The following is a 16986-nucleotide window of genomic DNA, read 5'->3' as shown; positions in this document are numbered from 1 at the left end:
AAACAGTTTACAAAAATACACATGGTAGCAAAACTTCATAGTAGAGAGGACCCAATAATAAAATACAGCACCTAATGAAGGCTAGGCACACAGAAATGGGAAACATGGTAACATTGAACAATAAATTTATGGAGCTCACAAGCGTGTCCTAAGCAAATGAACAGGATCAAGGTGCAAGTTCAAGTATCAGGCCCCTAGGCCTTCATAGCGAGCCACAGCAGGTATCTTCAAAAATTATTATTATTTGGGATCATAACAGTGTGTTCATAGAGAGAGTGTCCCATCCGCAGCTGTTCCCTCAGACACCAACACCCTTTCAAAGCCACTAACCCTCACCTATCCAATGCCAGTCCGGAGACCCTGAGGAGCATGACGCCGTGATGATAGCAAAGGCAGTATTACAACAGAGTAACAACACTGCAAATCCAGGCAGCGGGAGAAAAAAACCCAACCGGTAAAGTAACTTGCCTCCGAAGTCGCAACCATCTGTGTAGGTATAATCGCGGGCTTTTCTCCACTCCACTCAGGGACCTCAGTTACAGCTCTGCCCCCAGCTGTCTCCTCCTGCGGGGGTGCACAGGTAGCATTCAGTGCACGGGCTCCAGTCACAGCTCCCTGGTCTGAAGTGTGTGTCAAGTTACCGCCGCTCCCTTGCACTGAGGCGGCTGATGACAGGCAGGCTAACTCCAAAAGGTGACAGCGGGCTGGAGTCTCCTGGATAGGCCCCATATGTATGTCGGGTGTCACTGCCGCGGGTTCATAGGTCTCAGTGCCATCTTCTTCCACATCTCGGTGACTGGCAATTAGAATAAGCCGGTCTAGCCTGTGCAGCAGCTTATTGTGGTATTCCTCAAGAAGGGCTAAAATAGCCATGCAGGGATCCACCATGATCCAGCCTCTTCGCAGCTAGGCCGCAGCAAGCTGCCCTGGCAGTGGGGTGTGAGCTGTTCAGAGACTTTTTAATCGATATCCTGCTGACTTTGGGATAATCCTCTGCTTAGTTATAGTGTTTTGGGGTTGAAGTAATAGTGTTCCCCTTGCTAAGAAACAAGATTAAATCAACTTTATCTCTTTTCCTCTGTGGAGCTCTTTTCTTGTGCTGCTACTCAGCTCGACGGTTAGCTCCGCCCCCTTGTAACTATTTTAACACACATGTTTTTTCACCAGTTCTATATGTATAGTTGTTACCCATTTTTCAATCTCTCCAGGAGTTTCTTTGCCCCCCTTTGTTATATTTTGCTGTTTGCACTTTGAGGTTTGTTCTGTGTCCCTGGTGGCTACATATAGGAACTGATGATTAATTACGCATTTTTTATATACATTGATTGATGTGATGATGTGGCTACACATTTCCATTGTGGTGGTGTGGTTTTGGTGCTCGTGAGATCATGCTTATTTTTACGTACAGATGTGAATAAGATGTATTCTTATTATTATCTTGCCCGGGCATGGAGGTTAGGTTTGTGGGGCTGACATCTGACAGCACACTTAATGCCCATTACGTTACAATGCAGTTGTAATGTTGCGTTTCATGGGATATAAGCTATCCGGTCGCCTTGACTACTTTTACACTATAGATATTACACCAATGTCTAGAGCATTTGAATCTTTGTTTGCATGGTGTCCTGGGTGGTGTCACTTTATTTATGTATTATTACTTTTTGAGCTGCTTTGCGAGTTTTATGTTTTATTTTATATTAGTTTGAGGATACTATTTTCATAGATCCACTGTTTGGTTGCGACCATATAATAATCTTCTGTCGCCATAGTTACCTTTTTTGTTTATATTTGAGGGTGGAGATGTTCTCTGTTATGTTTCCTTTATGATGGTTCATTTTAGCATTGATTAGCTGAGATTAGTATGTTTTGTTACGGCATTTCTAACGAGTGAACTGTGTTTATGGTACGGTTGCCTTTAGAAGCTGTTGGTCTTTTGAAGTTGCCATGTGTGCCTTACGCTCTAGACTGCTTGTGGACACTCCTCACACACGCCCACCTTTCAGTAACGTCCTATCAGAACACTTCTGTCACCATGGTTGCCCTGTTTATACACATCAGAATCTGAATGTCTGCCACGGATTAGTGCGGTGGCAATCAGCTGTTATGTGGAGCTTTATTGCGTTTGTATGCGTTGTAAATGAGGTAACTTTATCAGTCATCATTTTGATGAATATTGGCTAGTGATAGTCCTTTGAGCTAGTTCGCTATCCTTATGCATGGCATTAGCTGTGCTTATGGACACTACACTTATATGCTCATTTGAGGGCGGCGTCCTATTGAAGACCTTTGTCACCATGGCTTTTTTGGTCAGTAGCTATTGGAGGGTGAATGTTCGTTACGATAATGAGTTCTTTCGTAGTCTCGATCAGCTGACATTTTATAGGGTCCTAACCGTGACCTGACGAGTTAATATTCTTATCAGGGTGAAGATAGTTGTTTTGATTGGTTGTTACTTGGGGCGTCCTTAGTTGCAGTTGCTTTGCATGACGTTTGAGAACAAGATGTAACATTGATGATGATTGGCCATAAAGTTAGCACAAAGTTTCTGCTTTTTTTCCTGGTTCTTGTATGTTTACGTTAATATGTCGCTTAACATATAGCAGATGTGGGCATGCTTACTTCTGGGAGAGATTGTTTTGGGTACGATATCACTATTAGTCTACATGTTCACGGTCTATTTATGTAGTATATCTGTCACCAATTATTATTGGTTAATAAAGGAGTGTGATTTTTATTCGGCCTGCATTGGCTGATCTTGAGGGGAGTGTTATTTGGGGCCTATTTAAAGGCTGATTTTGCACATTGTTAACTTGTCAGAGGAAGGGACTGTTGTCTCGAAACGTCACCAAATTAAACTTGTTTGCCACAGTTGCTGATGGATTAGTGAGTGCTTCTTTTTTGAATCTTATATATATATATATATATATATATATATATATACATACATACATACATACATACACACACACACACAGCATCCCACAAAAGTGAGTACACCCCTCACATTTTTGTAAATATTTTATTATATCTTTTCATGTGACAACACTGAAGAAATGACACTTTGCTACAATGTAAAGTAGTGAGTGTACAGCCTGTATAACAGTGTAGATTTGCTGTCCCTCAAAATAACTCAACACACAGCCATTAATGTCTAAACCGTTGGCAACAAAAGTGAGTACACCCCTAAGTGGAAATGTCCAAATTGGGCCCAAAGTGTCAATATATTTTGTGTGGCCACCATTATTTTCCAGCACTGCCTTAACCCTCTTGGGCATGGAGTTCACCAGAGCTTCACAGGTTGCCACTGGAGTCCTCTTCCACTCCTCTATGACGACATCACAGAGGATGCCCATACAGATGCACAATAGGGTTTAGGTCTGGAGACATGCTTGGCCAGTCCATCACCTTTACCCTCAGCTTCTTTAGCAAGGCAGTGGTCGCCTTGGAGGTGTGTTTGGGGTCGTTATCATGTTGGAATACTGCCCTGCGGCCCAGTCTCCGAAGGGAGGGTATAATGCTCTGCTTCAGTATGTCACAGTACATGTTGGCATTCATGGTCCCCTCAATGAACTGTTGCTCCCCAGTGCCGGCAACACTCATGCAGGCCCAGACCATGACACTCCCACCACCATGCTTGACTGTAGGCAAGACACACTTGTCTTTGTACACTTCACCTGGTTGCTGCCACACACGCTTGACACCATCTGAACTAAATAAGTTTATCTTGGTCTCATCGGACCACAGGACATGGTTCCAGTAATCCATGCCCTTAAAAAACACAAGTTATAACAACAACAATAATGTGCAGAGAGACAAAATCATGATACACTAACAACTTAAAATAAAGCCTTGTAATGATGCCCAAAAACAAAAATCTCAATTCAAGTCCAAAATACTTGTGCAAACAGATGGATATTGGTATTGCACACAACCTGTGTGCCAAAAAACAGTACTAGATCAAAAAAGGTATCACACCTAATAGTGGAATTGCTGTTTGAGTACAAGTGTTACCTTTAAGCACAGTCTCTGTGTGCAAAATGAAAATAAATGATAATTGAGTGTAAGCACCAAAGAAAAGTAGATACTGGATGCTTCTCTGAGACGGCTGAGAGGACTGTGATCCTTCTCCCAAGGAGGCTCGATAGATAAAAACAAAAAAAGAGACAGAGCGCAAGCCACTCTAAGGGAAAAACAGTTTTAATACAAAATGCATATGCGCAAAATAAAAACACACGTACACGGAATAAAATTAATCGAGCATAATCATAATGATAGGCGTCACCATAAAAAAAGACTCCTTCTGCAGGTTGAATGAGAATATGTTGTAAGCCACTTAGTCCTTTCAATGATCCAGAGCCAGCGTAGAGTCCAGCTGTTCCACATAATTTCCCCGACACCGGTTAACCATCTTTTGAGCAGCCCCACACCTTCAACTTCCTGTAGCTTCCCGGTTACGCTCTGGATTTTATTCCGTGTACGTGTGTTGTTATTTTGCGCATATGCACTTTGTATTAAAACCCTTTGTGGCTTGTGCTCTGTCTCTTTTTGTTTTAATCCATGTCCTTAGTCTATTTGTCTTCAGCAAACTGTGGGCTTTCTTGTGCATCATCTTTAGAAGAGGCTTCCTTCTGATATGACAGCCATGCAGACCAATTTGATGCAGTGTGCGGCGTATGGTCTGAGCACTGACAGGCTGACCCCTCACCCCTTCAACCACTGCAGCAATGCTGGCAGCACTCATACGTCTATTTCCCAAAGACAATCTCTGGATATGAGGCTGAGCACGTGCACTCAACTTCTTTGGTCGACCATGGCCTGTTCTGAGTGGAACCTGTCCTGTGAAACCACTGTATGGTCTTGCCCACCGCGCTGCAGCTCAGTTTCAGGGTCTTGGCAATCTTCTTATAGCATAGGCCATCTTTATGTAGAGCAACAATTCTTTTCTCAGAGAGTTATTTGCCATGAGGTGCCATGTTGAACTTCCAGTAACCAGTATGAGAGATTGTGAGAGCGATAACACCAAATTTAACCCACACCTACTCCCCCTTCACACCTGAGACCTTGTAACTAATGAGCCACATGACACCTGGGAGAGAAAATGGCTAATTGGGCCCAATTTTGACATTTCCACTTAGGGGTGTACTCACTTTTGTTACCAACGGTTTAGACATTAATGGCTGTGTGTTGAGTTATTTTGAGGGGACAGCAAATTTACACTGTTATATAGGCTGTACACACACTACTTTACATTGTAGCAAAGTGTAATTTCTTCCGTGTTGTCACATGAAAAGATATAATAAAATATTTACAAAAATGTGAACACACAGCAGGTTACGTGCAGGGGGTGTCAGTGTGTGTGTGTGTGTGTGTGTATATACAGTGGGGCAAAAAAGTATTTAGTCAGCCACCAATTGTGCAAGTTCTCCCACTTAAGAAGATGAGAGAGGCCTGTAATTTTCATCATAGGTATACCTCAACTATGAGAGACAAAATGTGGAAACAAATCCAGACAATCACATTGTCTGATTTGGAAAGAATTTATTTGCATATTATGGTGGAAAATAAGTATTTGGTCACCTACAAACAAGCAAGATTTCTGGCTCTCACAGACCTGTATCTTCTTCTTTAAGAGGCTCCTCTGTCCTCCACTCAATACCTGTATTAATGGCATCTGTTTGAACTTGTTATCAGTATAAAAGACACCTGTCTACAACCTCAAACAGTCACACTCCAAACTCCACTATGGTGAAGAGCAAAGAGCTGCCGAAGCACACCAGAAACAAAATTGTAGACCTGCACCAGGCTGGGAAGACTGAATCTGCAATAGGCAAGCAGCTTGGTGTGAAGAAGTCAACTGTGGGAGCAATAATTAGAAAATGGAAGACATACAAGACCACTGATAATCTCCCTCGATCTGGGGCTCCATGCAAGATCTCACCCCGTGGGGTCAAAATGATCACAAGAACGGTGAGCAAACATCCCAGAACCACACGGGGGACCTAGTGAATGACCTGCAGAGAGCTGGGACCAACGTAACAAAGGCTACCATCAGTAACACACTACACCGCCAGGGACTCAGATCCTGCAGTGCCAGACGTGTCCCCCTGCTTAAGCCAGTACATGTCCAGGCCCATCTGAAGTATGCTAGAGAGCATTTGGATGATCCAGAAGTGGATTGGGAGAATGTCATATGGTCAGATAAAACCAATGTAGAACTGTTTGGTAGAAACACAACTCGTCGTGTTTGGAGGAGAGAGAATGCTCAGTTGCAACCAAAGAACACCATACCTACTGTGAAGCATGGGGGTGGCAACATCATGCTTTGGGCTGTTTCTCTGCAAAGGGAACAGGACGACTGATCCGTGTACATGAAAGAATGAATGGGGCCATGTATCGTGAGATTTTGAGTGCAAACCTCCTTCCATCAGCAAGGGCATTGAAGATGAAACCTGGCTGGGTCTTTCAGCATGACAATGATCCCAAACACACCACCCAGGCAACGAAGGAGTGGCTTCGTAAGAAGCATTTCAAGGTACTGGAGTGGCCTAGCCAGTCTCCAGATCTCAACCCCATAGAAAACCATTGGAGGGAGTTGAAAGTCTGTGTTGCCCAGCGATAGCCCCAAAACATCACTGCTCTAGAGGAGATCTTCATGCAGGAATGGGCCAACATACCAGCAACAGTGTGTGACAACCTTGTGAAGACTTACAGAAAACGATTGACCTCTGTCATTGCCAACAAAGGATATATAACAAAGTATTGAGATGAACTTTTGATATTGACCAAATACTTATTTTCCACCATAATATGCAAATAAATTCTTTCCAAATCAGACAATGTGATTGTCTGGATTTGTTTCCACATTTTGTCTCTCATAGTTGAGGTATACCTATGATGAAAATTACAGGCCTCTCTCATCTTCTTAAGTGGGAGAACTTGCACAATTGGTGGCTGACTAAATACTTTTTTGCCCCACTGTATGTTTGGCTAATTTCATAGTGTTAGGACCAGTCTACCGTGGGACCCCTTGTAAGTGGTGACTGGCTGAGCAGAATATGGCCATATTGTGTGACTAAGATCCCATCTCCATTTTTAAAAAAATAAGAAATATTAAAAAGGCATTTTTTGCAGCATTAAGAAAAAAAGGAAATAAGTTTAAATATGTGAAATAATTTGTGGTCTCATGTGTTTTGAGGTGCACCAATACCTGTTTCTAAATTATATATATATATATATATATATATATATATATATATATATATATATATATATATATATATATATATATTCATTCAGCAGGTTACATGCCGGGGGTGGCACTGTATTTGTGTGTGTGTATATACAGCAGGTTACATGCTGGGGGGGTGTCACTGTGTGTATATACAGCAGGTTACATGCCGGGGGTGTCACTGTGTGTATATACAGCAGGTTACATGCCGGGGGTGTCACTGTGTGTATATACAGCAGGTTACATGCTGGGGGGGTGTCACTGTGTGTATATACAGCAGGTTACATGCCGGGGGTGTCACTGTGTGTATAAAAAGCAGGGTAAGTGCCGGGGAAGTCACTGTGTGTGTATAAATAAATAAATATATATATATATATATATATATATATATATATATATATATATATATATACATATATATATATATATATATACATATACACACACACACACACACCGCAGGTCACTAATTGTGCACAGTGGGGGATACACCTAGTGGTCACTAATGATGCACAATGGGGGATACACCTAGCCGTCACTAATGGTGCACAGTGGGGGATGCACCTAGCGGTCACTAATGGTGCACAGCGGGGGATACACCTAGCGGTCACTAATGGTGAACAGTGGGGGATACACCTAGCGGTCACTAATGGTGCACAGTGGGGGATACACCTAGCGGTCACTAATGGTGCACAGTGGGGGATGCACCTAGCGGTCACTAATGGTGCACAGTGGGGGATGCACCTATCGGTCACTAATGGTGCACAGTGGAGGATGCACCTAGCGGTCACTAATGGTGCACGGTGTACTAATTGATACACATAGATGTCAGCCAGTGGAAATAGCACAAAAGACTCACCGATTCTCTCAAGGACAATGCTGTCCCAGTGCTTTTTTGCTAATGTAAATTTGCGGTTCAGCTCAAGCTCAATAGTGTGATAAGCGCCCATCTGGGAAAGGAAAAGGATGAACAGTATTAGCCAGATACCCATGAAAAACATTGCTGTTATTCTGCAGGCATTGTATGGGATTTGGCTATATATATATATATATATATATATATATATATATATATATATATATATATATATATAAAGGTTTTGGCCATATATGAAAATTTCATCAATTTGGACACATGCTCTCTCAATAGATACAGAAGTACAGCGTCACGCCTAAGGCACCGTGTTCCAACCTTAGAGGAACCAAACCTATAAAGGACGTGAGGCACACTGCCGCAGGGAAAAACACTGTCGTCCTTAATTTCATTCCCACATTGTCCATCATAGCAGCTGATCTGGCAACTGCTTCAGTAGCTAGCGCCCACCTATCGGCCCTCTGGCACTGAGCACATCAGCCGGCACCAAGCCCATCCGCCGGCCCCGAGCACACCCGCCGGCCCCATGGCATTGAGCACCACCCCGCCGGCCCCCCTGACAATGAGCACCACACCACTGTCACCAAGGACACCGCTGGCTGTCTGGAACCAAGCACACCCACCCGCCCTCTGACATTGTGCACAACCCTGCCAGCCCCCTGGCACCAAGCACACCCGCCGGCCCACAGTGCTTCTGGTGACTCTCTGGTAATATTACTACTGATGCTCTGTAGAGTGACACAGTAGTACCAGGATTTAAGATTTTTTTTGCGCTGGGCCTAGTTACCTTCACATGCTGGTTCTCCTGGATATTAATTCCTTTGACCCGTAGCTGGCATGCCTGGGAGTCAAAATCAATGTTCTCCACGCAGATGGTGAGGGTGGTGCGTATACGGTTACTGCCCACACTGCCGGTGGCCGACTCTGTCTGCACCTTCCTGTAGAGAGAGTATGACATTATTACTGCTCAGTACTGCCAGATGCACGGCATAAATCTAACAGACTTAGTATAATGCTAATGAAAACAGTAAAACAGAATTTATGTTTACCTGATAAATTACTTTCTCCAACGGTGTGTCCGGTCCACGGCGTCATCCTTACTTGTGGGATATTCTCCTCCCCAACAGGAAATGGCAAAGAGCCCAGCAAAGCTGGTCACATGATCCCTCCTAGGCTCCGCCTTCCCCAGTCATTCGACCGACGTAAAGGAGGAATATTTGCATAGGAGAAATCATATGATACCGTGGTGACTGTAGTTAAAGAAAATAAATTATCAGACCTGATTAAAAAACCAGGGCGGGCCGTGGACCAGACACACCGTTGGAGAAAGTAATTTATCAGGTAAACATAAATTCTGTTTTCTCCAACATAGGTGTGTCCGGTCCACGGCGTCATCCTTACTTGTGGGAACCAATACCAAAGCTTTAGGACACGGATGAAGGGAGGGAGCAAATCAGGTCACCTAGATGGAAGGCACCACGGCTTGCAAAACCTTTCTCCCAAAAATAGCCTCAGAAGAAGCAAAAGTATCAAATTTGTAAAATTTAGTAAAAGTGTGCAGTGAAGACCAAGTCGCTGCCTTACATATCTGATCAACAGAAGCCTCGTTCTTGAAGGCCCATGTGGAAGCCACAGCCCTAGTGGAATGAGCTGTGATTCTTTCAGGAGGCTGCCGTCCGGCAGTCTCGTAAGCCAATCTGATGATGCTTTTAAGCCAAAAAGAGAGAGAGGTAGAAGTTGCTTTTTGACCTCTCCTTTTACCAGAATAAACAACAAACAAGGAAGATGTTTGTCTAAAATCCTTTGTAGCATCTAAATAGAATTTTAGAGCACGAACTACATCCAAATTGTGCAACAAACGTTCCTTCTTTGAAACTGGATTCGGACACAAAGAAGGCACGACTATCTCCTGGTTAATGTTCTTGTTAGGAACAACTTTCGGAAGAAAACCAGGTTTAGTACGCAAAACCACCTTATCTGCATGGAACACCAGATAAGGAGGAGAACACTGCAGAGCAGATAATTCTGAAACTCTTCTAGCAGAAGAAATTGCAACCAAAAACAAAACTTTCCAAGATAATAACTTAATATCAACGGAATGTAAGGGTTCAAACGGAACCCCCTGAAGAACTGAAAGAACTAAATTGAGACTCCAAGGAGGAGTCAAAGGTTTGTAAACAGGCTTGATTCTAACCAGAGCCTGAACAAAGGCTTGAACATCTGGCACAGCTGCCAGCTTTTTGTGAAGTAACACAGACAAGGCAGAAATCTGTCCCTTCAAAGAACTTGCAGATAATCCTTTCTCCAAACCTTCTTGAAGAAAGGATAGAATCTTAGGAATTTTTATCTTGTCCCAAGGGAATCCTTTAGATTCACACCAACAGATATATTTTTTCCATATTTTGTGGTAGATTTTTCTAGTTACAGGCTTTCTGGCCTGAACAAGAGTATCAATGACAGAATCTGAGAACCCTCGCTTTGATCAAGCGTTCAATCTCCAAGCAGTCAGTTGGAGTGAGACCAGATTCGGATGTTCGAACGGACCTTGAACAAGAAGGTCTCGTCTCAAAGGTAGCTTCCATGGTGGAGCCGATGACATATTCACCAGGTCTGCATACCAAGTCCTGCGTGGCCACGCAGGAGCTATCAAGATCACCGATGCCCTCTCCTGATTGATCCTGGCTACCAGCCTGGGGATGAGAGGAAACGGCGGGAATACATAAGCTAGTTTGAAGGTCCAAGGTGCTACTAGTGCATCTACTAGAGTCGCCTTGGGATCCCTGGATCTGGACCCGTAGCAAGGAACCTTGAAGTTCTGACGAGAGGCCATCAGATCCATGTCTGGAATGCCCCACAATTGAGTAATTTGGGCAAAGATTTCCGGATGGAGTTCCCACTCCCCCGGATGAAATGTCTGACGACTCAGAAAATCTGCTTCCCAATTTTCCACTCCCGGGATGTGGATTGCAGACAAGTGGCAGGAGTGAGTCTCCGCCCATTGAATGATTTTGGTCACTTCTTCCATCGCCAGGGAACTCCTTGTTCCCCCCTGATGGTTGATGTACGCAACAGTCGTCATGTTGTCTGATTGAAACCTTATGAACTTGGTCTTTGCTAGCTGAGGCCAAGCCTTGAGAGCATTGAATATCGCTCTCAGTTCCAGAATGTTTATCGGGAGAAGAGATTCTTCCCGAGACCAAAGACCCTGAGCTTTCAGGGGTCCCCAGACCGCGCCCCAGCCCACCAGACTGGCGTCGGTCGTGACAATGACCCACTCTGGTCTGCGGAAGCTCATCCCCTGTGACAGGTTGTCCAGGGACAGCCACCAACGGAGTGAATCTCTGGTCCTCTGATCTACTTGTATCGTCGGAGACAAGTCTGTATAGTCCCCATTCCACTGACTGAGCATGCACAGTTGTAATGGTCTTAGATGAATTCGCGCAAAAGGAACTATGTCCATTGCCGCTACCATCAAACCTATTACTTCCATGCACTGCGCTATGGAAGGAAGAGGAACAGAATGAAGTATTTGACAAGAGTTTAGAAGTTTTGATTTTCTGGCCTCTGTCAGAAAAATCCTCATCTCTAAGGAGTCTATTATTGTTCCCAAGAAGGGAACCCTTGTTGACGGAGATAGAGAACTTTTTTCTACGTTCACTTTCCACCCGTGAGATCTGAGAAAGGCCAGGACAATGTCCGTGTGAGCCTTTGCTTGTGGAAGGGACGACGCTTGAATCAGTATGTCGTCCAAGTAAGGTACTACTGCAATGCCCCTTGGTCTTAGCACCGCTAGAAGGGACCCTAGTACCTTTGTGAAAATTCTTGGAGCAGTGGCTAATCCGAACGGAAGTGCCACAAACTGGTAATGCTTGTCCAGAAATGCGAACCTTAGGAACCGATGATGTTCCTTGTGGATAGGAATATGTAGATACGCATCCTTTAAATCCACCGTGGTCATGAATTGACCTTCCTGGATGGAAGGAAGAATTGTTCGAATGGTTTCCATTTTGAACGATGGAACCTTGAGAAACTTGTTTAGGATCTTGAGATCTAAGATTGGTCTGAATGTTCCCTCTTTTTTGGGAACTACGAACAGATTGGAGTAGAACCCCATCCCTTGTTCTCCTAATGGAACAGGATGAATCACTCCCATTTTTAACAGGTCTTCTACACAATGTAAGAATGCCTGTTTTTTTATGTGGTCTGAAGACAATTGAGACCTGTGGAACCTCCCCCTTGGGGGAAGCCCCTTGAATTCCAGAAGATAACCTTGGGAGACTATTTCTAGCGCCCAAGGATCCAGAACATCTCTTGCCCAAGCCTGAGCGAAGAGAGAGAGTCTGCCCCCCACCAGATCCGGTCCCGGATCGGGGGCCAACATCTCATGCTGTCTTGGTAGCAGTGGCAGGTTTCTTGGCCTGCTTACCTTTGTTCCAGCCTTGCATTGGCCTCCAGGCTGGCTTGGCTTGAGAAGTATTACCCTCTTGCTTAGAGGACGTAGCACTTGGGGCTGGTCCGTTTCTGCGAAAGGGACGAAAATTAGGTTTATTTTTGGCCTTGAAAGACCTATCCTGAGGAAGGGCGTGGCCCTTGCCCCCAGTGATATCAGAAATAATCTCTTTCAAGTCAGGGCCAAACAGCGTTTTCCCCTTGAAAGGAATGTTAAGCAATTTGTTCTTGGAAGACGCATCCGCTGACCAAGATTTTAGCCAAAGCGCTCTGCGCGCCACAATAGCAAACCCAGAATTTTTCGCCGCTAATCTAGCCAATTGCAAAGTGGCGTCTAGGGTGAAAGAGTTAGCCAATTTGAGAGCATGAATTCTGTCCATAATCTCCTCATAAGAAGAAGAATCTTTATTGAGCGCCTTTTCTAGTTCATCGAACCAGAAACACGCTGCTGTAGTGACAGGAACAATGCATGAAATTGGTTGTAGAAGGTAACCTTGCTGAACAAACATCTTTTTAAGCAAACCCTCTAATTTTTTATCCATAGGATCTTTGAAAGCACAACTATCTTCTATGGGTATAGTGGTGCGTTTGTTTAGAGTAGAAACCGCCCCCTCGACCTTGGGGACTGTCTGCCATAAGTCCTTTCTGGGGTCGACCATAGGAAACAATTTCTTAAATATAGGGGGAGGGACGAAAGGTATGCCGGGCCTTTCCCATTCTTTATTTACAATGTCCGCCACCCGCTTGGGTATAGGAAAAGCTTCGGGGGGCCCCGGGACCTCTAGGAACTTGTCCATTTTACATAATTTCTCTGGAATGACCAAATTCTCACAATCATCCAGAGTAGATAACACCTCCTTAAGCAGGGCGCGGAGATGTTCCAATTTAAATTTAAATGTAATCACATCAGGTTCAGCTTGTTGAGAAATTTTCCCTGAATCTGAAATTTCTCCCTCAGACAAAACCTCCCTGGCCCCCTCAGACTGGTGTAGGGGCACTTCAGAACCAATATCATCAGCGTCCTCATGCTCTTCAGTATTTTCTAAAACAGAGCAGTCGCGCTTTCGCTGATAAGTGGGCATTTTGGCTAAAATGTTTTTGATAGAATTATCCATTACAGCCGTTAATTGTTGCATAGTAAGGAGTATTGGCGCACTAGATGTACTAGGGGCCTCCTGAGTGGGCAAGACTGGTGTAGACGAAGGAGGGGATGATGCAGTACCATGCTTACTCCCCTCACTTGAGGAATCATCTTGGGCATCATTTTCTCTAAATTTTGTGTCACATAAATCACATCTATTTAAATGAGAAGGAACCTTGGCTTCCCCACATACAGAACACAGTCTATCTGGTAGTTCAGACATGTTAAACAGGCATAAACTTGATAACAAAGTACAAAAAACGTTTTAAAATAAAACCGTTACTGTCACTTTAAATTTTAAACTGAACACACTTTATTACTGCAAATGTGAAAAAGTATGAAGGAATTGTTCAAAATTCACCAAAATTTCACCACAGTGTCTTAAAGCCTTAAAAGTATTGCACACCAAATTTGAAAGCTTTAACCCTTAAAATAACGGAACCGGAGCCGTTTTTATATTTAACCCCTTTACAGTCCCTGGTATCTGCTTTGCTGAGACCCAACCAAGCCCAAAGGGGAATACGATACCAAATGACGCCTTCAGAAAGTCTTTTCTATGTATCAGAGCTCCTCACACATGCATCTGCATGTCATGCTTCCCAAAAACAAGTGCGCAATAGAGGCGCGAAAATGAGGCTCTGCCTATGATTAGGGAAAACCCCTAGAGAGAAAGGTGTCCAATACAGTGCCTGCCGGTTATTTTACATAATTCCCAAGAATAAAATAATTCCTCAAAGCTATGAAGTATAAAATATGCTTATATATCAATCGTTTTAGCCCAGAAAATGTCTACAGTCTTAAAAGCCCTTGTGAAGCCCTTTTTTTCTTTATGTAATAAAAATGGCTTACCGGATCCCATAGGGAAAATGACAGCTTCCAGCATTACATCGTCTTGTTAGAAATGTGTCATACCTCAAGCAGCAAAAGTCTGCTCACTGTTTCCCCCAACTGAAGTTAATTGCTCTCAACAGTCCTGTGTGGAAACAGCCATCGATTTTAGTAACGGTTGCTAAAATCATTTTCCTCTTACAAACAGAAATCTTCATCTCTTTTCTGTTTCAGAGTAAATAGTACATACCAGCACTATTTTAAAATAACAAACTCTTGATTGAATAATAAAAACTACAGTTAAACACCAAAAAACTCTAAGCCATCTCCGTGGAGATGTTGCCTGTACAACGGCAAAGAGAATGACTGGGGAAGGCGGAGCCTAGGAGGGATCATGTGACCAGCTTTGCTGGGCTCTTTGCCATTTCCTGTTGGGGAGGAGAATATCCCACAAGTAAGGATGACGCCGTGGACCGGACACACCTATGTTGGAGAAAAGGACATTAGTTATAAAAATGCCATGGCCCAATTCATACATTTTACAAACTAATGACCCTCTGAAGCTATGTGTTTAACTCACACAGAAGGGAACAACAAATAGTTAAAGTACTGCTTGGAAGCCACAGAGAACTGTTGGTCTGGAGAGGAAACAGGCCCTGACCCAATAAGCAGAACTAATCAAATCATGTAATTTCATAACTAAAATAACCCTCTGAAAACAAAACGACTGTACAGCTGTGAGACTAACGGCAGATCAGCTTACAGACTCGCTGTGCTCAGACTGTACAGCTGTGACACTAACGGCAGATCCCCTTACAGACTCACTGTGCTCAGACTGTACAGCTGTGACACTAACGGCAGATCCCCTTACAGACTCACTGTGCTCAGACTGTACAGCTGAGAGACTAACGGCAGATCCCCTTACAGACTCGCTATGCTCAGACTGTACAGCTGTGACACTAACGGCAGATCCCCTTACAGACTCGCTGTGCTCAGACTGTACAGCTGTGACACTAACGGCAGATCCCCTTACAGACTCACTGTGCTCAGACTGTACAGCTGTGACACTAACGGCAGATCCCCTTACAGACTCGCTGTGCTCAGACTGTACAGCTGTGACACTAACGGCAGATCCCCTAACAGACTCACTGTGCTCAGACTGTACAGCTGAGAGACTAACGGCAGATCCCCTTACAGACTCGCTATGCTCAGACTGTACAGCTGTGAGACTAACGGCAGATCCCCTTACAGACTCGCTGTGCTCAGACTGTACAGCTGTGACACTAACGGCAGATCCCCTTACAGACTCACTGTGCTCAGACTGTACAGCTGTGAGACTAACGGCAGATTCCCTTACAGACTCACTGTGCTCAGAATGTACAGCTGTGAGACTAACGGCAGATCCCCTTACAGACTCACTGTGCTCAGACTGTACAGCTGTGAGACTAACGGCAGATCCCCTTACAGACTCACTGTGCTCAGACTGTACAGCTGTGACACTAACGGCAGATCCCCTTACAGACTCACTGTGCTCAGACTGTACAGCTGTGAGACTAACGGCAGATCCCCTTACAGACTCACTGTGCTCAGACTGTACAGCTGTGAGACTAACGGCAGATCCCCTTACAGACTCACTGTGCTCAGAATGTACAGCTGTGAGACTAACGGCAGATCCCCTTACAGACTCACTGTGCTCAGAATGTACAGCTGTGAGACTAACGGCAGATCCCCTTACAGACTCACTGTGCTCAGACTGTACAGCTGTGAGACTAACGGCAGATCCCCTTACAGACTCACTGTGCTCAGACTGTACAGCTGTGAGACTAACGGCAGATCCCCTTACAGACTCACTGTGCTCAGACTGTACAGCTGTGACACTAACGGCAGATCCCCTTACAGACTCACTGTGCTCAGACTGTACAGCTGTGAGACTAACGGCAGATCCCCTTACAGACTCACTCTGCTCAGACTGTACAAGTCAAGAATACTTTATTAGCATGACATTATTACATGTGTTGCCAAAGTAATATGTTACAATAAAACAGATTAATAACAATTTATAAAGTAGGGGTATAGTGGGTAAATATGATAGCTCATATAATCTCATTGGGGGTTCTGGTCATGTGACAGTCTGCTACATATTTTGCTACTATCCTTGTAGCTTTGTTTTTTTCTCCTAAGAGTACACATACGGCTAGATTACGAGTTTGGCGTTAGCCTTAAAAAGCAGCGTTGAGAGGTCCCAACGCTGCTTTTTAACGCCCACTGGTATTACGAGTCTGGAAGGTACAAGTGTACCGCTCACTTTTCTTCCGTGATTCGAGCTTACCGCAAATCCCCTTACGTCAATTGCGTATCCTATCTTTTCAATGGGATTTGCCTAACGCAGGTATTACGAGTCTTGGAAGAAGTGAGCGGTAGACCCTCTCCTGTCAAGAGTCCTACCGCATTTAAAAGTCGCCACAC

General features: G+C 44.2%; 1 protein-coding gene across 1 annotated transcript in view; it reads right to left on the bottom strand.

The window, feature by feature from the left end:
- Positions 1-1143: 1143 nt before the first annotated feature.
- LOC128641619 (protein pelota homolog) overlaps positions 1144-16986 on the bottom strand; it is a 75894-nt gene continuing 60051 nt past the window's right edge. Inside the window, exons 3-5 of the mRNA XM_053694156.1 lie at positions 8890-9040; positions 8088-8178; positions 1144-1277 (exon numbers count right to left, since the gene is read on the bottom strand). Of these exons, the coding sequence (XP_053550131.1) occupies positions 1144-1277; positions 8088-8178; positions 8890-9040 (376 nt within the window). The remainder of the gene's footprint in view (positions 1278-8087; positions 8179-8889; positions 9041-16986) is intronic.

The sequence above is a fragment of the Bombina bombina genome, chromosome 11, assembly GCF_027579735.1.
Source record: "Bombina bombina isolate aBomBom1 chromosome 11, aBomBom1.pri, whole genome shotgun sequence".
Taxonomy (NCBI): Eukaryota; Metazoa; Chordata; class Amphibia; order Anura; family Bombinatoridae; genus Bombina; species Bombina bombina.
This window is presented reverse-complemented; position numbering and strand designations above follow the sequence as displayed.